Genomic DNA, 26,633 nt, shown 5'->3' with positions numbered 1-26,633 from the left:
GCAGAGTTGTGCTGTTGTCAGTTTTGTGGGAGGTCTGGGGACTGGGAGGCAGTGGGGCTTAGCCCGCATGAAGCCTTAGGCCAGACCGTCTTGGTTCTGCTGAACCAGGAGGCTCTCGCCCGCCTTGGAGGTGGCAGGGAGGAGTGGATGGGAGATGGAGGATCAGGGAGGCTCCTACTTGAGCAACTGGAGCAACTAGTGGTCTAGACTCCAGAGCTTGGTCAGAGTTGGAGGTCAGTCGGCCATAATGGTACAGAGCCTGCCAGGGCCAGGATGAGGTTCCTGAGTGCTGTTCTGCAGTGACCCAGCCTCTCAGCCCACTTAAACCCCCCAGGCTGGGGATCAGTCAATGGCAGGGCCCTCTCCAGGCCCTCAATCCATTCTTTACCTCAACTCAGCCACGTAAGCTTCAGCTGCTTGGTGCAGACGGGATGCAAGCCCTCTGGCTCTGGCCACGTAGTCAGATCTGCCCACAGACGAGCCCAGAGCCTGGATGCTGACTTTGTCTCGTGCCATCTGGCCAGAGCGGCCCCTCTCTACGGTGTGCATGGGCTTTCCTGTGAGGGTGTCTAGTCTTGGACCACTGGACGTGAGAGCTTTGTTAGCCCACACCCCAAATTCTTGTGGGATGGGGTTCAGGCCAGGCCAAGAAAATCACAAGCTGCCTTGCACAGAGTGAGAAAGGGGAAAAGTAGGAACTTGACCCTGGGACGCGTCTCATTCTCAGCTCTGCTTTGAAGCTCCTGATGGCCCCCTTCCCATTGACACCTGGGCCTGGCCTTCCCTCTCTCCCTTCTGGCTTCTCTCTAATGTGGCTTTGGTTTGGCCACGGAAGCTAAGATACCTTTGTTCTTGAGCAAAAGATTCTGGAAGATGGAGTTTTCCTACACACACACACACACACACACACACGCATGCACACGCGCACGCGCACGCTCCTGACCTGAGGAGGCTCCCTAGTAGAGAAGCACACACTCTAAGGAACAATTATTAGCCACTATGGCAAAATTGCTTTCCCGGGAGGAAAAGTCAGCACCATAGCAGCAGGTGGTTACCGTTTGGGTGTAGTGAAAGGAGCCTGAGCCGAGACAGGAAAGGTAAAGTGTCCCCTCTGGGCCCAGGGGCAGGGAGAAGAGAGGCAGCCAAGGCCTTTGGCTCTAAGTATTGAAATGTTCTCAGGGCTGGAGCTCGGGGGTTGCTTACTGTGGGGCAGGTGCCTGCAACTCTTTTCCGGGTGCTAATCGAAGGGTCGTGCCACTGGGTTGCACAACCAGTGGGCAGTCTAGATTTGCAAATAGGATTCCACAGCTGTGAAGCAGTTTGCTCTGCCCCTTCTTCAGAAGGACAGGACCTCTGTGGTTCTCTCAGCTGGCCAGACAAGCCAGTGAGGATTGGCCAGAGGCTCTATGACCCACCAAAGCTGGGGGCCTAGCCGTGGCCAGCAGCCTGAGTATCCAGAAGTCCATGCTCCATGAAAGAGCTCACAGGCTTAGTCCTCTTAGGGGAGAGAAGACCAGGAGGAACCATGGCCCAAACCTAGCAGGGGCAGAGGTGCTGGGGGGAGCAGGAAAACCACCGGAAGAATCCCAAGAAGTCAACTGTGGGGGCAGGAGGACAAGCCCCAAGTCTGAGAATGTGAGAAGCTGGCTGTGGGGCATCTGGGTGCACAGAGGGGGTGCTCGGCAGGAAATGCAGCTGAGCTGCTAAATGAGGAGAGGGAGGGAGCAAGAAAGTCCTGACACAGGGAGGAGAAGCTGAGAGTCAGAAGCCAAAAGGAAGGGTTCAGTTCACCACTAGAGGTGTTTGGGGCTGAAGGGGGTCTTGAGTCAATCTTTAGTGAGGAGACCCTCTGGGGAGAGTTCTTGGGACAGAGGGTCCCCTCAAGGTAAGGGGACAGGGTGGTGTTAGCCCTGATTCCCAGCTGGAGGTGGGGCGTTCCCAGCCTCCAGTGACAACACATTTGTATTACATTTCATCCTCACAACCGTGAGATGGACCATTATTGTCCCCATTTCACAGATGAGAAAAATCAAACCTTAGGACTCTTGTCACTAATGCAAGGCCACACCGCCTATTCACTTGGAGAGCCAGGCTGTGACTTCACACCACCTGACTCCAAATCTGTCTGCTCTAGGAGCCAACTCCCAACACCCACTCGCCTTTCTCTGCCTTCCTCCATGACCCTCATTTCCTGACTGCCCTCTTTGCCTGCAGCGAGGGGGTCAACTAAGGTCCTAGGGACCAGGGACCCACCATTAGTTATTCGATACCCAGGCGCTAGGCCCACCCCGAGGAGCAGAGCCCGCATGGGCACGGAGGGCTTTGAGGGAGGAGGAACTGAGCTGAGGAGTCGGTGTGGGATTTAGGGCGGGGCTGGGCCAAACCCGGCGACCGCGGGGCGGCGACTTCAGCACCTTGGAGAGCGCGCGCGCGGGGGGGGCGGAGCTCGCGGGGCAGGGGGCGGGGCGCACGAGACCCCGGCAAGGAACCCGGGGGCGCGCGCGGTGGCGCTCGCGCCAGTCCCGAGAGCGCTGCGCGGTCTGGAACTGCGCCCTGCCCTGCGCAGGTGCGCCCGCCGCTCCCTCCCCAGCCAGATACCCGCGGCGGCGGCCTCTCGCTGCGCCCCCGCCTCCTTCCCCTCCGCCGCCGCCGCCGCCGCCGCCGCCTCCGCGCCGCGCTCCGCCCGGATGGCCAGGGCTGTGCGGGAGAATGGCGGAGCGAGAGAGCGGCGGCCTGGGCGGGGGGGCCGCGTCCCCGCCTGCCGCCTCCCCGTTCCTGGGGCTGCACATCGCGTCGCCGCCCAATTTCAGGTGAGAAACTCCGGCCGCCGCGCCCCGCCCTTCGGCCAGGATTGACCTGCCCGGGCTCCCCGACCCCCGCGCCCCCAGCTCACACACACCAGACCCCGGAACGAGAGGGCGGCGTGGGGATGGGGTCTCTTCCCGAGACAGAGCCCCCAGAGCCCCCCCTCAGCCTCAGGTGCAGACTGATGGCCGCTGCATATCCGTGGTGCGGCTGCCTCCGCCATTCCGTGTCCTAGGCGAGGAGATCGTGAGCTGGAATTGGAGGAGTGGGCGCGGAGGCCGCCTTCTCCCCGACGTTGGGCTGCGGCGAGGCCTGGAGTGTGCGTTGAGATCCCGGAGGAGGCAGGCCGTCTGGGGCTTTGCCTGTGCCCAGTCAGAAGGCTTCTGAATAGAGATGGGAGCAGGCTGGGGTGCCCCGCGGGTCCCAGTTTCTTGGGGCGACCGACAGCCTTGGTGCAAGAAGGAAGGAGTCGTAGGCCGCTCCCCGAGTCCTGCCTGGCCAGAGGGGCCCAACTCCCAGGCCTGGCGTGGCCAGGACCCTCCGTGGACTGGGGCAAGCCCTGACCTGGTCAGGTGTGTGCAGGTGCAGAAGGCCCGGCCCCAACCCCGAGATCCTAGGCCCAGCTGTGGGAGAGAGGGAGTCTAGTTTGGAGCGCCCAGGAGTAGCCAGGGGTATTGGTGGGATGGTTCCTGCTGGGGTAGCTACCCAAGACCCTGATCTGAGCTCCTCCTTCACCTCTCTCCCTGCCCCCATCTGGTGTTAGGCACTTGGGAGGTGGAGTTCAGAGAAGTGGCAGAGGGTGTTGCGGGGAAGGGGTGAACGTCCCTCCCTCCTAAGCCGGCCGGTTGGAGATGAGGAAGAGGAGGGTGTCACTGCTCCAGAGCCTCCGAGAAAGAGGCCTAGACGTTCCCCATTGTTTCCCCAGCTAATGAGCTGGCGCCTTCCCTTCTCCTGCGGCCCCCACCCCAGCCAGGCCCCAGCTGGGCTCTGGCGCCAGCCCCTCTTCAGACCAAGGGGTTGCTGGCTCCCCGGCCCTCAGGTGGGCGGGGACCCCTGGGAATCTCTAATGGCATCATCAGGACTAGAAACCTCCCCCAAGGCCCTGAGCTGAGCTGGAAGAGACCAGAGGGAGGGGACCAGATGGAGGAGACCAAGCCTGAAGGCTCCAGGGCCGGGGGCTTTGGGGTTAGTGCCTCAGAGTAACGGGGCTGAGGTCTTAGACTGACCCCACTGACATGAAACACACCGCCTCGACGCAAACGCTGCCTCCCTTCCAGGAGACCCCTCTGTAGTGGGAGAGCATCGAGCTTAGACAAGCCTGGCTTCAAATCCTAGCTCCACCACTTTCTAGCTGTGTGACCTGGGCAGCTTCTTGTCTTTTCTGAATCCCATCTGTTAGGTGAGCTAATTAATATTGATTCCTTAATGTGCATCAAGTCGGCGCTCAACAAGTGTCAGCCCTCCACACCAGCGGGCATTTAGATAGCTCATTACGGCTCAAAGCGTGTTCCCTGTGCTGGCTCAGGTCACCCTCACAACCACCCTGGGCATGGGTATGGGCCTGCCCATTTTGTAGATGAGGAGACTGAGGCTCAGGAAGGCAGGGGGGCTTGCCCGAGGACCCCAAGGGAGTCAGAGCCTGAGGCTGCACTGGAACCGGGGTCTGCATGTTCATTCCACTCTACCTCCAGGCCCTGCCTCTGGCCCAGAGGACAGCTTGGCCTCCCGTACCGGCTACCCCATCCCCAGGTGACAGTGCTTTCCGTTCCACCCCACCCCTGGCAGGCAGGTTACCATGGACGCCTTAGGGAGAGGAGCTGACGAGGCGGGCCAGCCAGTGAGTGTGTCCAGCCCTGGGCCCGGTGGGCGAGAGTGGCAGTACGCCAAGGCTGAGGCGTGGGCCCGCCCTCCAGGACACCTCGGCCTGGCCGCGTGTGGGAATAATAAGGGCAGTGTCTCCGGCCCCTCAGGGCCCGCCCTGCCAGCTCCCCATCCCGCCTCTCACAGTTCTCAGACCGCCTCTCACAGTTCTCAGACCGGCTGGTGGAACCCCTGGCGGGGACCGCTCTCCTGTGGCTCTGGCCTGGGTTTCAATCCTGGCTCGGTCCTCTTAGCCGCGTGCCAGGAGTGGGTGCTGAACGGCCTGAGTCTCTGTTTCTCCTCCACGACGCCGACTTTGGCCCCTGCTCAGGGCGGTCCTAAGACTTGGATGAGACAACACATGCTGAGTGTTTCAAGGGCTGTGAAGAGCTGCATTCACGTAGGGCTGTTCTTATTGGTGTTATTGTGCATGTGTGTGTGTGCGCGTGTGTGTGCCCCCAGCACCACTGTCAGCTTCCAGAAGGCAAAAGGAGTCAATACCTAAACTTTGGTTGGCCCAATGCCCAGCACAGAGTAGGTGCCCAATAATGCCTTAGTGGTTTCTTATTTAATTCAAGATAAAATTGGAGAGTTCAGAGGAGAACAGTGCACACTGTCAGAGAATAACGCTGTAAACGCCGCCGCCGCTTTGGGAGGCCGTCACTTTGCCCAGCTGCCAATCTAAGCACTTTCTGTGCAAGAGCATCTAGTCCTGCCCAGAACCACGTAAACAGAGTGTTATTGTTATCCCCACTTTGCAGATGAAGAAACTGAGGCCTGAAGAGGTTAGATAAGTGGCAGAGCTGGGGTTTGAATGCAGTCTGAGTTCAGAGCCACCCTGGAAAGAGAGGGCCTGGAGTAAAAACAACAGAGGAGAATTTGTGGAGGGGGACGCATGGTGTGGATTTGGAAGGGTGGCGAGTGTTTGTTCGTTGATAGTTGGTTTAAATAAACATGTCCTTTTTTTTTTTTCCCTGATTATAGAAAGGCTCCAACCAGTTACTAGTAGTTACCTTTGGCTCTGGTGTCGGGGGAGGGATTTTCACTTACTTCACAGACTTCTTTGACTTCTTATTTTTACCACATGCATAGGTTACTTCTGTAACTTACAAAACAATAAAAGAAAATTGAACATGAAAGTGATACATGTTCATTTTAAGGAAATTCTGTGAGAGAATTTAGAAACTTAGCAACGGATGCCTTGAGCTGGGTGGTGGGACGTAGGAGGGGGACAGTGGGACGTAGGAGGGGGACAGTGGGACAGCCCACATGGGAGGCTCGTGGGGAGTAAAGTGAGCGGCTGCCCTGGGTGTGTGGAAGGGGAGCGCGGATGAGAAGGACCTTAGAGGTCAGCTCGTCCAGCCCATCCTCCTCCCCTTTTACTTAGAAGGAGACAGAGAGGGTGAGTGGCTTCCCGAGAACACACAGCAAGTTGCAGCAGAGCTGGGGCAGCACCGGGGCCTCAGGACTCCTTGCGTGGTGGTGGTGTTCTTGCCTCCACACTGCCTGGGGGGTGAGAGACAAGGGCCCTCCCTACGCATCTCTTCACAAGATGCTATGCACTCAGCTGTTCGTTCATTCATTCAGCAAGTACTTGTGGGAATTCCCTGGCCGTCCAGTGGTTAGGACTCCGTGCTCTCACTGCCGAGGGCCTAGGTTCAATCCCTGGTCAGGGAACTAAAATCCCATAAGCCGTGCAGCACAGCCCCCCAAAAAGACCTACAAGTGCTTGCACTTTGCCAGGCTCACTGAGACACTCCAGAGCCACTGACGGGGTCCTGGCCCATCGTGCAGACGTGTGGTCAGTGTAGTCAGACAGACAGACAAGTCCTTACCAGACAGGCGGTAGGTGTGCTGTGACTCGGGTCAGGGGCCTGGAGGAGCCCTGGGTCAGGGAAGGGTCAGCTCAGCCCAGGCCTGGTGGGCGAGTGAGCGTCACCCAAGAGGAGGAAGGGTGAAGAGGGAGGGAGCAGCCCAGGCAGAGGGCTCAAGGCAGAAGCGAGCCAGCAGGGTGTGTGACGCCCTGTCTGGCACAGGTGCGGAGAGAGGGCATGCAGGAACGCGAAGGTCGTGTTGGGACCCTGGCCTGTCCACCTGTAAGCAGGGGCAGCCAGCAGAGGTCCAGGGAATGACGGCATCAGATGGTATCTCGGGGACTTCTCTGGTGGTGCAGTGGTCAAGAATCCCCCTGCCAAAGCAGGGGACACGGGTTTGAGCCCTGGTTCGGGAAGATCCCACATGCCACGGAGCAACTAAGCCTGTGCGCCACAACTACTGAGCCTGCGCTCTAGAGCCCGCGGGCCACAACTACTGAGCCCGTGCGCCACAACTACTGAAGCCCACGTGCCTAGAGCCCATGCTCTGCGACAAAGAGAAGCCACTGCAATGAGAAGCCCATGCACCGCAACGAAGAGTAGCCCCCGCTCACCGCAACTAGAGAAAGCCCACGCACAGCAACAAGGAACCAGTGCAGCCAAAAATAAATTAATTAAACTAAAGATGGTATCTCAGCTGCCAGGTAGAGAGTGGACAGGGAGGCTGGGAGACTGCTGGGAGACTGGCCATCCTGTGGGTGAGGAGGAGGAACAGGGGAGGATGTAAGGGAGATTCAGAGGGTAGATTAACCCACTTTTGAGGGACCTGGTGTGAGGGGGGGAAGAGAGACAGGAGTCCAGGATGATGCTAGGTCCCGAGGGAGGGGGTGCCTTGCAGGAGATGAGAGGTTTGGCGGGCAGGGTGGTGAAGTCACTCGGAGGCCTGCTGAATCTGAGCTTGGTGATCACTGGGGGAGCCAATTGGAGGGTTCAAGCAGGCAGCTGGTTTGGGGTCTGGAGCTCAAAGGAGAGGATGGGGCTGGGGCTAAAGACCCTGGGAGTCTCCACTTAGTGCGCGATGGCCTGAAGCCTCAGGGAGAGCGTCACACCCAGAGAGACAGAGCGAAGGGTGAGGCCGGGGGCCAGCCACGTTTTGGGGTGGGGGGAATGAAGAGCTGCGGCTGCCGGGGCCGCTGCGCCCCAGCCCCAGGCCCTGGGCAGCGCCCCGGCCAGCTGCGATGAACCTCCAGTGCAGGGACAGAACGTGGACTTGCCTCACACAGCCGGCTGTGGCCAGGGCAGGATTTCAACCCCCCTTCTTGGAAGTCAGAGCCTTAAATTTGGTTTCTGGATTCCTGGGGCCCCAGTGGATCCCACAGATTGGTTCCCTGGCCCTGTCCCCACTCCAGAGGCTCTTGCCCATCCTGGGTGCCGTCTTTGACCCCTGACCCTGCTCTTGGATTCGTTCAGGGAATCTCTAGGAGCGTCGACCGTGGGCCTTGCCTCATCCGGTGCTAGATGCTCTCTTGGAACACACAGGGCCTGGGTCAACCAGCACTGCCTCTAATAGGCATTTATTTAGTGCCTACAGGGTACAGAGCCTTGGGTCTCATGCCCTCAGGAAACCCAGCTCTGTGAGGGGCCAGAGCCAGGCCCGGGAGGCGGCTGGTGGGAGGTGTGACCCAGCGAGGACTAGGAGAGAAGACCCCCCAGATCCCACCACGTCTCACAGCCGTGTTTTGTCAGTGTTTCTTCCTGCGTGTGAATCATCATGTGGAGCCATAAGGTGACACGTTCTGTCTTCTGCTCATTGTATTAGTTGCCATTTTCTACATTAATACACAGACTTTATTTATTTATTTAATTTATTTATTTGGCTGCATCGGGTCTTAGTTGTGACGCGCGGGCTCAGTAGTTGCGGCGCACGGGCTTAGTTGCCCCGCGGCATGTGGGATCTTAGTTCCCCAACCAGGGATCGAACCCGCATCCCCTGCATTGGAAGGCGGATTCTTAACCACTGGACCACCAGGGAAGTCCCAGTACACAGACTTTATAACGTTCATCCCAAAGGAGAGTTATACTCCCTCTGCTGTTTGCCGTTACCAGGACACACATCCTTGTGTATAAAGGTCTTTCCCTGGGTGGGATTATTTTCTCAGGATAGTTTCCTGAAAGTTGAGTCACCAGATCCCAGGGTTCTTGCTCCATATCAACACCACGGTTGAGACACATGATAACCCCAAGTAAGGGTTTTCTCCTGAGACTTGTTTCTTGGGTTGGTTTCAGTTTTCAGTGAAGATGACCTCAGTGTGGACACAGTTGAGAAGGGAATTCCAGACCAGAGGAACAAACCCGGCCTGACCCCAAGGTCCACCCAGAGCTGGGGGTGGGATGGAGAGAGGGCTCTGAGGATGACGCTGGGCCTGGCTCGCCCCCATTCCGGCCAGTGCCACCTTCCCCGAGGCCTCCACATCCCACCCCAGACTCTGATGCAGGTGGGGGGCGGGGACACAGGAAGTTGAGTTGAAAGGGGAACTGACATAAAGATTTCCAAGGGGGAAATCCAGAAAGACCTGGGGACACCAGTGGTTCATTCATTCAACAACGTTCATTAAGTACCTGTCGTTGGTCAAGAGAGACACGATCCCGCCCTCAGGGATGGACTGCCTCTAAGGGGAGCCCACCACTGGTTGCAGAGCCCAAATGTAAAATTACAGTGACCCAGGACACCGGCAAGAGGGACCCAGCCCATAGCAGGGCTCTTCGGCCTGATCAGGGAGGTGAGAGGAGGCTTTGTTAAGGCAGCCTAGAGAGTTGGCGGTGGGGGGGCAATGATCTAGGCCAGAGGGGAAGGGAGGGGCCACAGGTGAGAATTTTGGCCCCTTTCCCTAAGGGTTGGGGGGAAGCTGTTAGGATTCTGAGCTGGGGAGGGGTGACAAGACCAGATTTGCATTTCAAATGTTGGTTTTGGTGGCCCCTCGAGAATGGCCTGTAGGGGAGCCTGAGGGAAGTGGGGAAGCTGCTTAGAGTAGGGCAGCCTGAGCACGTGTCTGAGAGCCCACTGGGCAGCTCTGCTCAGCACTCAGAAGGCAGCAGAGAGACAGGCTGGACCCTTGGACCACAGATGCCCCCTGTCATGAGAGGGGCCCGTGGGACACCATGGCCAGGACCCAAGGTCACTCAGCTGGCATCCTTACCTCACTCCAGGAGAGCCAGGAACAGGAAGACAAAAATGGCCTCTGAGCAACCAGATGCCTGGCTCTGATTGGCCTTGCTCAGCTAAAGCCTCAGCACTTTACCACTTAACCCTCACTTCGCATGCACTTCTAACTCCACCTACTACTGGGTTGAAACAGCAGATTAGAAAGAGCTGCTGTAGGTGGAACGAGGTGAACAGGGAGATGTGACAGCACATGGCAAGGGAAAAGGCCATGACATGAACATCGAAACACCAGAGGCTTATCTGTTCATTTAGGGGAGCTCGGCTCAGGGAAGGGGAGCCTGAGGATGGCATGTTCAGAATGCAGTGAGCCAGCTCGGACAGAGGAAGGGACTGGGGCACCGGAGTGGGAGGCGACGAGGTGAACGCGGAAGCGGGGGCCTGGAATATAAAGATAGACGCCAAAGGTCAGGGAGGTCTCCAGAGACCAAACCCATGACATCGAGTCACCAAATGCTAATATGGATGAGACCTCAGGAACCATCTCACCGGAATGGGCAAGCAGGTCTGACTGATCAGCAACGGCTGCCTCCAAAGGGCTGGGGTCTCCAGATCTAGAGGTGGCCTCGTGGTGCTTAGGGCTCAGGTCTCCATGGGGAAGGTGGATCAGTGGGTTCAGGAGGGAACCTCCCTCCTTCCTTCCTTCCTTCCTCCCTCCCTCCCTCCCTCCTTCCTTCCTTCCTTCCTTCCTTCGTTCCTTCCTTCCTTCCTTCCTTCCCTCCTTCCTTCCTTCCTTCCCTCCCTCCTTCCTCCCTCCCTCCCTTCCTTCCTTCCTTCCTTCCTCCCTTCCTTCCTTCCTCCCTTCCTTCCTTCCCCTCCTCCCTCTTCCCTTCCATCTTTTCCTTCCTCCCCATCGTTGCCCTCCTTGAGCTTGGAGGGACCAAGGGTCTGTTTAGCTTTCCCTCCATGAAGGGTATCCCAGGGCTTCGGCTGAGAGACCCAGAACACCTGGTGTCTGGAAAAGCAGGAGGAAAGGGCAGGGCTAGGGCTGGGGCTGGGGCTGGGGGTCGGGAGGTGGGGGGAGTATGACTTGCAAAGGGGACTCCGTAATCAGTAAAGCCCCTTGATCCTTGGTTGTGACCTCCTCACAGCACCTTGCAATTCACAAACACTCCACTCAGTTAAATTTACCAGCACCCAGATATGGGGAGGGCTCATTTTATATATGGGGAAACTGCAGACCTATGGCATCTTAAGTCTGAGCTTTAGTGCTCCTCATCTGTAAAATGGACAGAATAAAAACCCTCTTCCAAGGCTGGAGTGAGGATGAAGGGAGATGCAGAGCATAAAGAAGGTTGGTGGCCAGGGCGCAGCAGCCGCTCAGGAGACGGGGCGGCTGCTTCTCATAAGCGAAGGAATCAGGATTTGATCTCAGGCCTCCTGCCTCTGAGCCTGATATGGCAGCCATTCTACCATCTTGCCTGGCTTATGAGAAAAAAATAAGATTAAGGAGCTCCCTTAACCCACCCCACCAGAGCCAGGGATCAAGTGCAGGCTTTTTTTTTTTTTTTTCTTGGCTGTGCCACGCTTGCATGTGGGATCTTAGTTCCCCAACCAGGGATCGAACCCATGCCCCCTGCAGTGGAAACTCAGAATCCTAACTGCTGGACCACCAGGGAAGTCCCAAGTGCAGGCTTTTGAGCCCCAGCCCAGTGCTCTTTCCACCACTGCCCTCAGTTAACCTCATTCCTCATCTGTAGAGGCTGATACAGCTGTCCCTGCCTGCCCCCAGACCTGCTGTCCCAGCAAGTGGAAATATCAGGTGATGCTCAGATCAGGTGTGTAGAGATGAGCTGAGAAGCCCCAGCCCAGGTCCAAGCCAGACCCTGCAGGTCTGCTCTGAACACTTCGGTTTGAGAGGAGCCGGTGGGGGCTGAGGTTGTCCTTGACGGACATCTAGCAGACATGCACTGGGTGCCTGGTGTATGCAAGATGACCTCACCAGCTCTGCCCTCCAGACCTCACTGGGAGGGAGGGGACCTTTATTCACCACCAGCTGGGTGCAGGGTGGGGGCAGGGTGTGAGCTCCATCTACCTTTGGAGCCTCCTGGGAGGGGAGGGAGGGCGTCTGATGCAGGCCTCGTCCTGTCTGCTCCCCAACACTGCCTCGCCTCCACGCAGAGGGTGATGCCAATCACAAGCAAGGGGAATGACAGGGGACCAGTGAGTGCTGCCCGGAGGGCTGTAAGGCACTGACACAGTGGGCCAGGAGGGCTTCCTGGAGGAGCAGGCTTAACTGAGCCTCTACCAGCAAGCACAGGTTGAGAGCCTGCCACGTGCTCCATCCAAGCGATGGGTTAGACACTGGGGAGGCGGGTGCAAGAGGCAGGCAGTCACGCACAGAGCTGCAGATCTTGAATGCCAAGCCAAGGAGTCGGCCACTAGCAGGGAATCTTGGAGGGTTTTGAGTGGGGGAGCGAAAGGGTGGCATTTCAGACAGCTCCGCCTGATAGTGGCGGGTGGGGTGGGACGGTGCTGACATGGGGAAACTGAGGCAGGCAGGCCAGTGCGGAGGTCTGGGACTGCAGAGGCAGGAGCTAGACCAGGCTGGGCAGTGAGGACGAGGAGATGCAGATGTGTGCAGAGGTCACCGGCAGAGCAGGGGGTGTCTGAGGGCACCTCTGGGTTAGACACCCAGTGGTCCTGCAGCTGCCTGGTGCTGACTGAGTCCCAGGAGTGATTTCTCTGTGACTGGCCAGGCAGCCAGTGTGTATATTAACCATTTGCTTAGTGCCTGCCACTGGGTTCTCATCCCAGGGCCAGAGATGCCGCCCTGTGCCAGACTGAGCAGGGCTGCTCTGGCTTCTGGGCTGGGCTGTCCTCCCCACCCTCCCCCAGCCCTGGGAACCTACCACCCTCGGGCTCCAGGTCAGGAGAGGCCTTAAAGAGCACACTGTCCATCCAGCTCCCTCCCCCCCCTCCTCCCCTGCTGTTTCTCCAGGGACCTTCCAGCTTCTGCTTACGCCACCCCCACCCCGAAGTGCCAGGAGGCTCATTAGCTCCCAAGCTGCCCTTCCTGCCCTGCTGCGAGAGATATCCACATATGATCTGGCCTTAGCCCTGGCTGTGGCGCCTCCGGTGCCCGTAGGCACTTCCTGGATGGGTACTGAAGGATGGAGCCCTGGGGAGGGGGCACCCAGGTGGGCAATAGAGGCAGCCCAGACCCACCCCAGGCAGCACTGTGTGAAGGCCGATCTGGGCCCACAGAAACCTCCCTGATGAGGTATGGGGGCGTCCATTTGTGGAGGATTTTGGAAGCCCCTCCATCTCCCTACCAGGAGCCCTAACTGTGGTGCTGGCCCTTTAAAGCAGATCAGGGGCTGGCTTTTGGGGGGAAACATCCCAGATTTCTGCCATCTGCTTACAAGCCTGGGCCAGGGAGGGGGGCCACCCCAGCCCCCGACAGGGGCATTGGAAGGGCAGGTGGAGCCGTGGCATCGATTGCAGTAACCTGATCCTGCGGGGGAGGGGGGCGGGGGGAGGCTGACGGCAGCGGCAGCGCGAAGGGCCAGGGGAGGAAGCTGCCTGCAGCTGAGGGCTGTCTGGGAAGAGCTGGGACCGGGGCCGGGTCGGCAGCCGCTGCCTCTTCTTCCAGCCCATCTATTTTTAATGAGCTCCCCAGCCTTCTGCAGCGGGCTGGACTCAGAAAGGCAGGCCCAGGCGGTGGAGGCCCGAGGCCCCAGCCCTGCCCCGAGCCCTGGCACCTCCACCCTTCTGGGCATGAGAGGGCGGCCCTGGGGCCCCGCAGCCCCCCAGCCGGGCTGGGCTCTCCATACAGCTGGTGCTGAAGATGGATTCCAGCCCAGACAATGACAGCTGGTTGGAGGATCAATGGGAGCGCTGGTAGGGGTGTGGGGACCGGTGTGGGGGAGGGGAAGTACTGGGGCAGCTCCATTGAGCTCCGGGTGTCCGTTTGGTCTGGTTGAGGTGATAGGCAGAGGGTGTGGCCTCCTAGGATCCCCCTGGGGCTGAGCCCACCACCTCTCCTGGGTGACCTTGGACTAGTGGGTCTCCATTCTCTACGCCTCCGTCTCTTGGTCTTACTGAAGAAAAGACTCAGGATTCTCCGCAACTTCATTAGCAGAATTTTCCCAATGTCCCACCCACACCAAACCGGGCAGGGTCCCCGGGGCTGGGGCTGAGCAGGTGAGGGGACCAGCAGGCAGGCGCCTCAGGGGCTGGCACAGCCCTGCAGTCTGGGGTTGGGGCCCGGGGTTGGCCTGGGCGGAGAGGGTTCTAACACAGCCAGGTAGAGTTCCCTCGCTGAAGTGCTTTGATCTGCCTCCTGCGTTCAGGACACCTCCAGCTGTCCCTGCCCCCCGCTGGGCAGCCTCCTGTTCGGGGCCCACGTGCCAGGCAAGAGGATTTTGTGTTCGAATTGATGAGACCAAGAACACAGAACAGGGGCATGGTCTCTCCTAGAAGAGGCTGAAACTAGACTGACACCAGACTCCCCTGCACTTGCTCCCAGGGCTTACGAGGCGTGGGACTTCCTGGGCTGGGGACGTGGAGCACTCCTCGGAGGCTGGGGACATGGAGCACTCCTCGGAGGCTGGGGTGGGGCCTCTGCCAGCACCTTGGGTTTTGTCACTGCCGTGCACAGGGAGCCCCCCTCCAGGCATCCCTTGGAGTCTCTTCTCAACTCTCTGCCTCTTCCATGGGTGAACTGGCCTTGGCACCTGCCTTGACCCTGGGAGCCGTTTCTCTGGCAGAGCCAAGGCTCTGACCAGCTGGGCCTCCTAGGCATGGCCTCCTGATTGGCAGCAGGGTGGACAACTCCCAGCTGGGAAAGCTGGGGTAACCTGGAGCCTCCCCTGCCACGGCCACGCTAGGAGGCCTGCCTTTTGACATGAGCCCAAAACTCTTTCCCTGCCTGTTCAGTACCCCTTGCACTGGCACAGGTGGATCCCAGGTCCCATCCTCTGGGGGTTGTGATCTGCCTTCGAGGGGCTGCCCCTTGGAAGAGGTACTAGGGAGGCATCAGGGGCCCTCAACCCGCTGGCAGCAATCCCCTGAGTGGTAACTTTGGCTTCTTGTCCCCACCAGGCTCACCCATGACATCAGCCTAGAGGAGTTTGAGGATGAAGACCTCTCCGAGATCACCGATGAGTGTGGCATCAGCCTGCAGTGCAAAGACACCCTGTCCTTACGGGTAAGGGTGGGCTCTCGGGAGCCCCTGAGTGGGGTGGCAGGATGGGTAGGGACGGGACTGAAGGTGTCCCCATATCTAGAGGGGCTTTCAGGGTCTGTGTGGCACCCTCATTAAATGAAATAACATGCAGGAAACATCCAGTACAATGCTTGGCACATCTTGAGTGCTCAGATTCTTAATTTATTATTTATTTATTTATTTTGCCAGGGGCTAAGGCAGGAGATAGCTCCTTCAACTGCCCACAAGAAGGGAGAGAGCGGGAAGTCTTGAGGCCTAGGACAGCAGCAGTTAGGGCCAGAATTAAGGGAAGCCTCAGGACTACCCTAAATCCTTTCCAAAGCTGCCTTGGCAGAGGGCCTGAGGCAGAGCAGGGTGGAGTCTGGTGGAATCTACAGTGCTTTGGGGCAGGAAAAAAGAGCCAGGACACTCCCTTGGCTACCATTGCACCAAACACACCACACAGCCTCAAAGACCCTCTCTGGCCCACCGTCCTAAAGGTCCCTCTAGAAGGTTAATCCAGCATTGCTGCTGCTTTGGACCCCATGGCTTTGTCATAGGACAGATGGCTCTCTCGGCTCCCAAAGTTCTGAATCCTGCCAGGAGGTCCCCAGCATCTGGAGAGACTGAGTCAGATAAGGATCCCCCTATGTCTTTTTTCTTTTTTTAATTGGAGTATGATTGCTTTACAATGTTGTGTTAGTTTCTGCTGTGCAATGAAGTGAATCGGCTATATGTGTACCTGTATCCCCTCCCTCTTGGGCCTCCCTCCCACCTCCCCCCGCCCCACCCCAGGAAGAAGGGGCCGCTAGCCAGGAGACAGAAGGCAAGTGCGTAGCTAGGTTGCAGAGCCCAGAGCTTCTCTCAGCCCCTGGGAGGGTGGGTAGCCGAAGTAGACATGGTGTTGGGAGAATGGTTAGCAAAGGAGAGCTGCTGTGTGAGCTGGGATGGGGTGCCTCTATGTTGACCTCCTTTTGCCCCCAGAGATTCTGTAAGTTCTGCCAGGCAAGAGGAAACCAAGGGGTGGGGCTAACCCTCCAGTACCCTGTACTCCAACCCGCCACCCTCTGGCCAGGCCAGGAAGGGCTGGAGGCAGAGGCCACTGACTCTGGACTAACATAGCTTTTCGAAGGTCATACCCCTGTTCCGGACTCCCACTTGCACAAGCAGAGCCTTGGAGAGGGTGGTCCTTGCAATGAGCAGGACCCTGAGGCAGTACTAGCTCGGGGCGTACCCTGTGGGGCCTTAGACAAGCTCCAGGGGGCCATCAAGTACTCTTGCCAGTGAGTCCTCACCTCTCTGGGAAGCGGGGAGACAGTTAACTGGTGGGGGAATTGGAGAGTCAGAGGATCTGTCCAAGGTGCCAGGGAGTTAATGGCAGAGCTGGAGCTAGAACGGGGGGCTCTGAACGGGGCTCTTAAAGTTAGGCTGGCCTGAGAGAAAACCTCAGGTTGGAGGGGCCTCAGCCTGAGGACCGAGGAAGGTGGGGATGCCACTGCCTCGTCCAGGTGCCTGCCACTTGCTCCTCCCCCTTAGCATCCCTCTTCCAGTCGCGCTCAGGTCCTCCTGTCCTCACTGAGGCCCTCCTGGCTGAGACTGTTTCCTCAGTTTTCCTCCCTGCCCCCTTCAAAACCCCGTCCCCATCCCTTGTGGGGCCCGAACTCCTCGGCGACCCTGCGTCCCCATGGCAACAGCGGTGACCTCACTCTGGGCTCGGCTTACTACCCGGGTGAGGTCACTGGCCGTTGCCAAGGGAACGGGAGGGTGCAAAGAGTCGGGAAGGGGGGACCTTGGGGAGGGGAGAAGTGTGGAGTGCAAAAGGCGCCGCCTGACGTGGGGAGGAGGAGGCCTCACGCATCCTCGAAGGCGCGGGAGGGCACAGCCCTCGCGCGGGGCTCCTGCTCCGCTCCTTCTGTCCCCCTCTTTGCGGCCGCGGAATGGACTCGCCCGCGCGGGGGGCGGTGCGCGGCGGCCTTGGCCCCGCCCCTTCCCCGCCTCCTGACGCCCCTCTGTCCGCGCCGAGCAGCCCCCACGCGCCGGGCTGCTGTCTGGGGGCAGCGGCGGCGGCGGCGGCGGCGGCGGGGGGAGCCGGCTGCAGGCCGAGATGCTGCAGATGGACTTGATCGACGCGGCGGGGGACACTCCCGGCGCTGAGGACGACGAAGAGGAGGACGAGGAGGAGCGTGCGGCGCGGCGGCCGGGAGCGGACCCGCCTGAGGCGGAGCCCCGCCAGGAGACGGCGCCCCGCGGCCAGGGTCAGGGCCAGGGCCCGGGCGGCGGGGACACGTACCGGCCCAAGCGGCCCACCACGCTCAACCTCTTCCCGCAGGTGCCGCGGTCTCAGGTGAGGAGCCAGCGGCTTGGGGGCGGGGCTTAGGGGGCGGTGCCCCGGGGCAGGGCCCCGGGAGGTCTTCGGGGCGCCGGGCGTCTCAGGGTCCAGGCCCGGACGGGCCGGGGGGCAGGAGGGGCTGCGGGAGAGTCACTTGCCAGTCCGGAGGAGGGAGAAGTCTCGGGCCTGCTGACACCTTCCGTAGCTTCCCAAGGGGGAGGTCCCTGGGGAGGTGGTCGCTGAGGGCAAGTGGAGTCTGTCCTAAGTGAGAGGGGCCGAGCGGGGCTGGCTGGGTTTGGAGCCTTGAGAGGAGAGGCTGAAGGAATGAAAGGGCTGAGAGGGGTAGTGGAAGGATGCGGGTGAAGAGAGAAGTAGGGAAGTAAGAGAACAGGGCTTCGAGGGGTTGCAAGGGTATGGGGTTCCCGGTGAAGGTGGGGCAGAAGCGGGGCCTGAAGAAAAAGGCATGTGAAGTGGTCGGGTCAGGGGAAAGTCATGGGAAATTTTGAAGCGCTAGGGATGGGGACCAGCAGCCAGTTTGAAATGTGGGCAGCTGGGGATTCCCAGAAGGCAGGGAAGAGAAATGGGAGGTGGAGCTGCTTGGCTGAGTTGGGGGCCTAGGGCCCCTGGACTGGGTGGCTGGATGCCAAGGAGGGTTGAATAGGGTGGGGGAGAGCCGGCCGCGGCCCATTGTCTTCCAGGCCCAGTCTGGAGAGGTACAGAGGAGCGGCTCAGGGAGCTGGGGCTGCTGGTGGAGGGTGCAGGGGCTGCAGGGAAAGGATTGGTCCCTTTCCCAGGATCCTCTCGGGTGGGTTTTGGCAGCCAGACTCATGCATGCGAGAGCCTGTGAGGGTGTCCTCAGGGGAGGGGGCTAAGTTGTGTGCAGGGAGCCTTGTATGTAGGCATCGTGGAGAGGGGTCCCAGGGGGCTGAGAATGTGGGGTGGGTGGCCCTGATATCCAGGAAGGAGGCCTCTGACAACTACATCTGTCACTCCTCTGTCACGTGCTCTTGGGGGGGGGGTGGGGAAACCATGTTCTGGATTCGTCGTTTGTATGATTCATCCCAGTCCCCCAAGACAGGGGAGCTGCTGGGGAGAGCCTTCCTCCTGGCTCTCCTAGAATGTCCCTGCCCCTTCCCTAGGCCATAGCTTCCTGAGCTCCAGGGGAGTTGGGCTGGAAGTGGGCATCTTCCTTGTAAACCCTCCATGTCTGAGGCTGGGGGTCTGGCTCTGTCCCTGGATGGCTCTTGCTTCTCCCCCCCCTCCCCCACTCACCACCATTCACGTTGGCCATCACCACCTTTGTTGAGGCTGATGAGAGCATCTCCATGAGGGTTGGCCAGCTTCCCTGAGCCAAGGGGTGGTCTGTCTCGCACCAATAGCCCTGGCTGGGAGGGCTGTGACTTGCCACCCCTTCCGCCTGCTCCAGAGGGTTGGGGGTGAGGCCCTTGGCAAGTGTTAGGGGGTGGGGGGAGCAGCAAATGGCCTAGGGATGGCCTGATGGGGGCAGGGCCAGGGCCTCCCTGTGCCGGGCACTGTTGAGCTCTGCTGTCACAAGGGCCTTTTGTTCCCTGCACAGGACACACTGAATAATAATTCCCTGGGCAAGAAGCACAGTTGGCAGGATCGGGTGTCGAGATCATCCTCACCACTGAAGACAGGTAAGTCGCGACCCTTTCCCTTACCTGGACCTCCACGTGCCCTCAGTCCCCACTGCAGAGAGCAAACCAGCAGTCTCCAGCCTGCTGGGTAGAGGTGAACTGCCTGTCCCACAGGCCTGAGCAGGCCCAGCCGCTGTCGGCTGTGGCTGGAGTGAGAGGACTGGCCCCAGAGCCTGCCGTAGGCCTACTGCCCCTGAGGCTGTATCTTGGTGTCTGTGTCCACATGCTGAGTGGAGGGAGCAGGTAGCCTCGGAGTCAGGGGCGAGGCACCTGCCTTCAGCACTGCCCTGCCTGCTCTCCAGGGGAGCAGACACCTCCACATGAGCACATCTGCCTGAGCGATGAGCTGCCGCCCCCAGGCAGCCCCGCCCCCACCAAGGATCGAGGCACCTCCACCGACAGCCCTTGCCGCCGAAGCGCTGCCACCCAGATGGCACCTCCCGGTGGCCCCCCTGCTGCCCCACCGGCTGGCCGGGGCCATTCGCATCGAGACCGCATCCACTACCAGGCGGACGTGCGGCTGGAGGCCACCGAGGAGATCTACCTGACACCAGTGCAGAGGCCCCCAGACCCTGCAGAGCCCAACTCCGCCTTCCTGCCGCCAGCTGAGAGCCGGATGTCGGTCAGCTCCGACCCAGACCCTGCCACTTACCCGGCAACTGCAGGGCGGCCACACCCCTCCATCAGCGAGGAGGACGAGGGCTTCGACTGCTTGTCATCCCCGGAGCGGGCCGAGCCGCCAGGTGGAGGATGGCGGGGGAGCCTGGGCGAGCCGCCGCCACCTCCACGGGCCTCGCTGAGCTCGGACACCAGCGCCCTGTCCTACGACTCGGTCAAGTATACGCTGGTGGTGGATGAGCACGCACAGCTGGAGCTGGTGAGCCTGCGGCCATGCTTCGGCGACTACAGCGACGAGAGCGACTCGGCCACCGTCTACGACAACTGCGCCTCTGCCTCCTCCCCCTACGAGTCGGCCATTGGGGAGGAGTACGAGGAGGCCCCCCGGCCTCGGCCCCCCGCCTGCCTCTCTGAGGACTCCACGCCCGATGAACCCGATGTCCACTTCTCCAAGAAGTTCCTGAACGTCTTCATGAGTGGCCGCTCTCGCTCCTCCAGTAAGTTGGCAGCAGGGAGCTGTGTGGGGATGGGGGTGAGGGTGTCCCCGGGAGGTGGCCTCAGGTCCATCTGGTTCAAGGCACTAGGACTGAGCACTCTACCTGCCCCGCAAGCCTCAACCAGAGCTGGGACCACCCTCTCCTAGCCCGTCCCCCTCATCTACAGGTGCAGAGTCCTTCGGGCTCTTCTCCTGCGTCATCAATGGGGAGGAGCAGGAGCAGACCCACCGGGCCATATTCAGGTGAGAGCCCCAGGGCTGGGCTGGCCAGGCAGCAGCCGGGGCCAAACCCTCCCTGCCTCTGCCGTCCCCCCCGGGCCTAAACCCAGCCCCACCACTCAGCCCCAGGTGGACAGTGTCCACCCTCTAGAACTCAAGAGTTCAGGGACGGAATGGATGATTTCGGAGCAATGTGTTGTGCTGCCCAGAGCCCAGGACTGAGCACCTAATCTGGCCGGGGCAGGGGCCCAGGAGGGTGCCCAACAGAGACACCTGACCACACACAAAACCCACTACCTCTCACCCTCCTCCATGTGGAAATACTCACGTCCTGTGACCTCTCACAGTTTATCAGTGGCCCTGGTCACTTGCTCCCTTGGCTGCGAGTTCCTCCATGGCAGATGCATGTCTGATTGACCTTGGCCTCCCCCCCAACCCCAGGAGTGACAGGCACATGGGACGCTGTGCAAATGTTTACTGAACCAGCGATGCCGACGCAACCCCCGACCCCAGAGCAGGGTGGGGAGTAGATGGCTGGCTGGAGGGGCCTGGGTGGTGAATTCCTCACAGGCCCTTGTTGGAGACAGGTTTGTGCCTCGACATGAAGACGAACTTGAGCTGGAAGTGGATGACCCTCTGCTGGTGGAGTTGCAGGCTGAGGACTACTGGTATGAGGCCTACAACATGCGCACGGGTGCCCGGGGCATCTTTCCTGCCTACTACGCCATCGAGGTCACCAAGGAGCCTGAACATATGGCAGGTAGTGTTCCTTCCCCCCACCTGGTGCCACTGGGCCCCCCCGTCTGCCCTGCCCCCATTTGCTGCCGGGCAAACCTGTGCTCCAGATCTCAACCACCCAGGGCGGGGGCCGGGCAGCGGTGACTTCAGAACCATTTCACAATCGAGAAAAGTGAGGCCCAGCCAAATCGGGGCAGCCCTGGGTGGTGCATCCTGTGCTGGGTCTGCCACTCCTCACTCCACACTTGCTTTCCAGCCCTGACCAAAAACAGCGACTGGGTGGACCAGTTCCGGGTGAAGTTCCTGGGCTCAGTCCAGGTTCCCTATCACAAGGGCAATGACGTCCTTTGTGCCGCTATGCAAAAGGTACCTGCTCCGCTGGGGAGGGTGCCCACCCCTGGCCCGGTCCCCATCCTCTCCTGGGGAGAGGGCCACCCAGCACCTGATGTTCCCATCCCTCACCCACAGATTGCCACCACCCGCCGGCTCACCGTGCACTTTAACCCGCCCTCCAGCTGCGTCCTAGAGATCAGCATGCGGGGCGTGAAGATAGGCGTCAAGGCTGACGACTCCCAGGAGGCCAAGGTGACTGCCCCGGCCTGGCCCCGCTCTCCCGCCATACCTCCAACCTGTGCCCCTGCAGGCTGATGACCACCCTCTTCTCTCCTCCCTCCTGCAGGGGAATAAATGTAGCCACTTTTTCCAGTTAAAAAACATCTCTTTCTGCGGATACCATCCAAAGAACAACAAGTAAGAACACGATGGGGAAGAGGTCAAGGCGTGGGTGGTGGTTCAGGGCGTGGGTCCACGCATGTGCCTGAGGGTTCTGAGCCCCCGTCCTGCCCAGACAGACTGCTGTCCTCCCACAGGTATTTTGGGTTCATCACCAAGCACCCTGCTGACCACCGGTTTGCCTGCCATGTCTTTGTGTCTGAAGAATCCACCAAAGCCCTGGCAGAATCCGTGGGGTACGTGTGTGTGTCCTGCCAAGCACCCAGCCCTGTGGCCAGCCCCGGTCTCAGGCCCCGAGCACATTCCTCATGCTCGGCAGCATCCCTCAGTCCTCCCCGGCGCTCTGCGCAGCGTCCTTGGGCCACAGTGGCCTGGAGAGAGGGCTGGGTGGTCTTGAGGTCCAAACTTCTTAGTTGCTGGGCCCTTTCTTCAGCTGAAATCTCACTCAGGAAACACTGTGTGCAGAGAACAGAGCCGAGCAGCTCTGGCTGGGGGAGGCGCGGCCCCATCCGGGTACCCCGAGGCTCCTGTGTGAAAACCCTGGGTCGAGATCTTGTTCCTCCCCAGTCATTCTGGTGTGTCTGCCTGCCTCCTAGGAGAGCGTTCCAGCAGTTCTACAAGCAGTTCGTGGAGTACACCTGCCCCACAGAAGATATCTACCTGGAGTAGCAGCGCTGCCTCGCCCTCTGCATCCCCTGGGCCCTGGGGCCGGCGCCAGGACGGCTGGCTGCTGACAGGACATGGCACTGCTTGAGGAGGGGCACCTGCCACTACCAGAGGATGGGGGAAGTGGGGGGCTGTTGGCCGAGGGTGGGGGAGGGTGGGGGTTATGGGGAGAAGCAAATGCAGTTTATCGTAATATATGGGATCAGATTCATCTATGGAGGACGGAGTGGGCTGCCCAGGGATTGGGAGAGAGTGGGGCTGGGGGGTGGTATTAAGCCTCTGGCCAGGAAGGGTGCCCATCCTCAGAGCGGAGGGTTCTGTCCTATCTTGGGCCTCCGGCCATTGGCTCCCACCTCGACAAAGCTCATGCCACCTGCGAGTGCCCACCCCACCCCACCCCCGCCCCCAGCTCCCAAGCCCAACCGAAGGGCCCTGAGCTCAGGCTGAACCCAGCCACCTCCCGAGGACTTTGCAGCAAGGAGAACGGCAGCAGGTGGGAGCGCAGTCCCTGTCCCCAGCCCTGTCACTTGTGTGGCCTCTGGATGGCTCCTACCACCAGCCTCACCGGCATGCCGGCCCCTGGCAGGGGTGCGGCCTCACAGGGAGGGAGAGCGCCGCAGTGGGGCTCCACCTCAGCAGGAAAAGGAGGCTTCCGCCCCGGCCCTGGCCAGCCAGGCCCCTTGGCTGCTTCAGCGGTAGCCCCATCTCAGTCCTGTTATGCTGGCCACAACTATTAAAGTGCCATTTCCTGTCGGGACCACAGTGGGTCTCATCTGCCTGTCTACTTGGACCCCCTCCCTTGCCCAGCTCGTTTCCATCCCAGGAAAGCCCAAGCCATTGCTGCAAAGAATAGCTTTATAAGGGGTTCCCGTCACAGGTGTGCATCGTAGTAATACTCAGCCATGTCTGGCCCGTCCCGCTTGCGCTGCTGGGCCCGGGAGAGAAGGGGTCGAGGCCCTCGTGGCCATGGGTGCTTGGGGCGCACCCCGTAGTCTAAGGAGAGAGGAGAGGGTATGAGTGGGAGGGAGAATCTGTTTTGCATCCACTGAAGACGTCCCCAGGCAGATGCCATTTGGGACGAGAAGGCCCTCAGGCTGGACCTGGGTGCCCTCTCCTAGGGCATCTCTCCCCCACCAGGTAGGGCTGGGGGCAGAGGAGGGGAAGGGATAGGGGAAGGAGGAGATACTACCATCCACCAGGCCAGAAAGTGGCTCCGAGAGTTCCAGGGGGGCTGAAAATTCCTCAGGAACAGATTGCTGAGGCCTGTGGGAGATGTGGGGTGCTCAGCCCTGGCCCCAAAGGCAAACCACCGCCTCCCAGCAGAGGGGGAAACGGGCCAGGGTGGGGACTGGGGGGGGGGGCCCTCATGCCAGGGAGGGGCTGCACTGCAGAGTCCCCACCTTCCAGGCCCCTGGCCCTGTCGAGCCCTGACCCCGTGTCCCCAGGAGTTACCTTAGCGGCTGGGGGTGGAGGAGCGCAGCCGCCAGGATGAGGTTGAGGAGGAGGAGGCTCAGTGCGGCCCTGGGGGACAGAGCCCCCAGCATGGCGAGAACCATCTTCCACTTGGGTCCCTGCTCCAGGCTTCTGCCCGCCCCTCCCCCGGCAGAAGGACGGAACCTGCTGCCAACTCCCAGGGCCACCTCACAAAGGGCGCCCATTCCGGGGCTCCGCGTCAGCACCAGCGCCAGGGCTAGGCTGGAAACCTCCATGCTGAGGCTGGTTGTTTGATTTTACTGACGCTATGGACCAGCAGGGGCCACACCACACCGGTTCCTGCCATCACTGGTTACGGGCACAGGTCTCAGTTCGGACCCTGACCTCGCCTCTTGCTAGGCGGACACATCACTTCATCTCTGTGGGCCTCGGTTTCCTCACCTGTAAGGCAAGGTACACACGTGTGTGCCTAGGGACTGGCACACAGGAGGCTCTGAGCAGAGGTCACAGTCACCGAACCCTCACCACCCAGAGTCCCCACCGCTCCCACTCAGCCTCGTCCCCTCCTCCCGCTCCCACCACTGCCCCATCTCTCCCTCCCGTACCTCAGTAATCCCAGGAAGGTCCTGCCGGCTAAAGGGCCCAGAGCAGGCCACTGAGAAGAGCCTGCTCTGAGGGCCTTCCCCACGCCGCTCCCCGCAGCTTAGAACAGCCTGGCCCTGGGACGCCACAGGCCCTGCCACCACCCCTGAGGCTGACGGGGATTTCAGGTTAGGTGGCAAAGCTTGGGACCTGGTCCCCTCGAGCATAAGCTTCCCGAGGGCAGGGGCTACAGGATGCCCAGTACTTGACACCCAGTGGGTGCTCAGTAAACACTTGTTGAATGAATAAATGCAGCGTGACAGTAGGCTGGAGACCGAGACTCTTCACAGGCCTGCAGCAAGGCCGTGCGGCCCTCTGGTTCCTGCCCGGCCCCTGGTTCACACGGTGTGGACCTGGCTCACTTTAGAATCTAAGCCGCACACTGACTTCTGACCACTTCCCTTTCTGTGTCCTGGACACAACTGGCTCCCGCAAGCCTGCTCAGCATCCTGTCCCCACCAAGGCGCCCCCCACCCCCGACACCGGTCAGGAACCACAAGTTCCCCTGGCTCTGCCTAACCCCAAACCCCTCATTTCCTTGCCTCCGAGACGCCACCCTCTTCCTCTCTATCCACAACCAGTCCCCAAGGCCTGGCTGGGTTACACCAAAACCCCTCTCTCCCTCCTGCCATTGTCTTCATTCAGCCCCATCCACTGTTGCAGGTCTCCAGCCACAGCGTCCTGCTCCATTTTCCACCCCTACTCACGGGCCACCCTGCACCACCGGCGCTGAGATGAGCTTTGAAACAGGTCCCCTCCCCGCCGCCTCCTAGAGGCAGGTCCGAGTTTCTTGCCTGGTATTCGACGGCCCAGTGGATTTGGCACTGACGTCCCCCTCCAACCTCATCCCCTCAGCTCCTGCTGACTCCCCTCCGCTCCAGCAGGGGCTTCCCCCCACTGCGACACTACACGTGCTGTTTTTGCACACGCAGCCTCTGCTCCCAGTCTGCCCAGTGACCAACAGATGAAGTTTTACCAGTTTAAAAGCCTGTTTAAATGGAGGGTTCCCTGACCAGCGTACCCTCCGGCTGGTCCCAGTGGGCAGGCAGCCCCACTTGCGCGGCTCCAATCTGACCACTTTCCCTGCACGCTTCCACCTACTGCAACAACCCAGGGCGCTGGTGTGTCCACACATCTGTCTCCTCTATCGTCAAGAGTGAGGGCAAGGAACTGGGCCTGACTCATTTCTGAACGCACATCACAAGGCACAGAGCCCACTACACGGCAAATGCCCAGCAACGCTTGCTAGGCAACCCAAGGTCATGGGTCTCGAGTGATGACCACCTGAAGGCTCAGTACCTTCATCCCCGGGCCCAGGACCTGAGTGGGCTTCTCAAGAGGCACTTGGGGAAAGCAGTCAGGGAAGGGCCAGCCCCTCCCGGGGTGTCTGGGAGGAGCTGAGGCAGAGCCAACACAGTGCAGATGGAGCCCTCTCAGAACCTAAGTGGCTGCCCGTCTGGCTAGAAACTCCAGCAGGAGCGTGTGGTCTGCTCACAGCACAAATGCAGCAAAGGCTGAGGAAGGGGGAAGACCAGGCAGAAAGAGCAGCGGCACCATCCAAACCCCTCTCCCATCCCCAGCAGCGTGCATGGCTCCGTGCAGGCCCGGCCACCGGGGAAAACATGGGGGAGACCGCAGCTCATACCGTGTGAACCTGCACCCAGCTTTCCCCAGAGCCTCTCGGGCTCGCATCCCTGCCAACCTTACCACCGCCCCAGCGTCAGCCCCAGTGCTGGCTGGTGTCTGACGCTCCTTTCCCACAGCAGAACAGCCTTTTGCTCTCAACCAGGGGTTCAGGACTTGAGGTGCCGCTCTGCACTGAGTCGGGCCCACCATCACCGGGCTCCACCACGGAGCGGCTGGCAGGCAACAGGCCCCGGCAGGGGGAGGGGCAGACAGAGGCTCCGGCCAGAAGACACAGGGGCAGATGTCATCCACTGTCTAGGTTCAGCCTTGTTTGTCGTCAGTAGGGGCCGGTGAGAGAGAAGCAGCATTCACTCCCGCAGCTGCGGCGGCAGGCAGGTTCCCATGCTCGGTGAGGTGAAACGCCAGCTTTCTGTGGCTGGAGGACCCCAGGTCCCAGTCCTAGCAGTGGCTTCTCAGCTCAGTGACAAGGTGCAGGCTTGTGTCTCCATTACTGGCGGATGCAAAGTCAAAAGGGTATTAAGGGAGCTCTAGTGGTGACCAGGGCTGTGTGCAGAGCCTGGCCAGGGTGGGAGCGCCAGGCGCCCTGGGCGGTGGGCACGGAGAGGT

At 60.3% G+C, this 26,633-nt stretch overlaps 2 protein-coding genes across 3 annotated transcripts; one reads left to right on the top strand and one right to left on the bottom strand.

Annotated features, from left to right (window-relative positions):
* Nucleotides 1–2,568: 2,568 nt before the first annotated feature.
* On the top strand, nt 2,569–23,061 carry MAPK8IP1 (mitogen-activated protein kinase 8 interacting protein 1). 2 transcript variants are annotated; one of them, XM_057553717.1, is made up of 12 exons: nt 2,569–2,810; nt 14,746–14,851; nt 16,875–17,192; nt 18,754–18,835; nt 19,138–19,950; nt 20,117–20,192; nt 20,756–20,928; nt 21,163–21,272; nt 21,375–21,491; nt 21,586–21,656; nt 21,776–21,874; nt 22,235–23,061. In XM_057553717.1, the coding sequence occupies exons 1-12, from the start codon at nt 2,710–2,712 to the stop codon at nt 22,305–22,307; spliced, it is 2,139 nt and encodes a 712-aa protein (XP_057409700.1). In that variant the 5' UTR covers nt 2,569–2,709; the 3' UTR covers nt 22,308–23,061. The 2 variants fall into 2 exon arrangements, with proteins under 2 accessions (XP_057409700.1, XP_057409701.1); XM_057553718.1 differs by lacking the exon at nt 2,569–2,810 and adding an exon at nt 13,266–13,542.
* A 96-nt stretch (nt 23,062–23,157) lies between these two features.
* FREY1 (Frey regulator of sperm-oocyte fusion 1) lies at nt 23,158–26,498 on the bottom strand. Its single transcript, XM_007181127.3, has 3 exons — nt 23,757–26,498; nt 23,494–23,567; nt 23,158–23,297 (listed from the first exon to the last, which is right to left on the bottom strand). Exons 1-3 carry the CDS (start codon nt 24,011–24,013, stop codon nt 23,176–23,178), a joined length of 453 nt encoding a protein of 150 aa, XP_007181189.2. The 5' UTR covers nt 24,014–26,498; the 3' UTR covers nt 23,158–23,175.
* Between the last annotated feature and the right edge of the window lie 135 nt (nt 26,499–26,633).

This window comes from Balaenoptera acutorostrata, chromosome 9 (assembly GCF_949987535.1).
Source record: "Balaenoptera acutorostrata chromosome 9, mBalAcu1.1, whole genome shotgun sequence".
Taxonomy (NCBI): domain Eukaryota; kingdom Metazoa; phylum Chordata; class Mammalia; order Artiodactyla; family Balaenopteridae; genus Balaenoptera; species Balaenoptera acutorostrata.
Note: the sequence above shows the minus strand (reverse complement) of the source record. Positions and strands in the feature narration are given on the sequence as shown.

What these genes read in the sequence shown, in the direction of transcription:
- FREY1 (XM_007181127.3), bottom strand. Translation starts at nt 24,013, where the DNA reads ATGGAGGTTTCCAGCCTAGCCCTGGCGCTGGTGCTGACGCGGAGCCCC. An exon ending in CTCCACCCCCAGCCGCTAAG is followed by an intron (nt 23,568 to 23,756) that starts GTAACTCCTGGG and finishes CATCTCCCACAG; the next exon opens with GCCTCAGCAATCTGTTCCTG. An exon ending in ACTTTCTGGCCTGGTGGATG is followed by an intron (nt 23,298 to 23,493) that starts GTAGTATCTCCT and finishes CTCTCTCCTTAG; the next exon opens with ACTACGGGGTGCGCCCCAAG.
- MAPK8IP1 (XM_057553717.1), top strand. Translation starts at nt 2,710, where the DNA reads ATGGCGGAGCGAGAGAGCGGCGGCCTGGGCGGGGGGGCCGCGTCCCCG. An exon ending in GCGTCGCCGCCCAATTTCAG is followed by an intron (nt 2,811 to 14,745) that starts GTGAGAAACTCC and finishes TGTCCCCACCAG; the next exon opens with GCTCACCCATGACATCAGCC. An exon ending in GGAGCCTGAACATATGGCAG is followed by an intron (nt 20,929 to 21,162) that starts GTAGTGTTCCTT and finishes CTTGCTTTCCAG; the next exon opens with CCCTGACCAAAAACAGCGAC.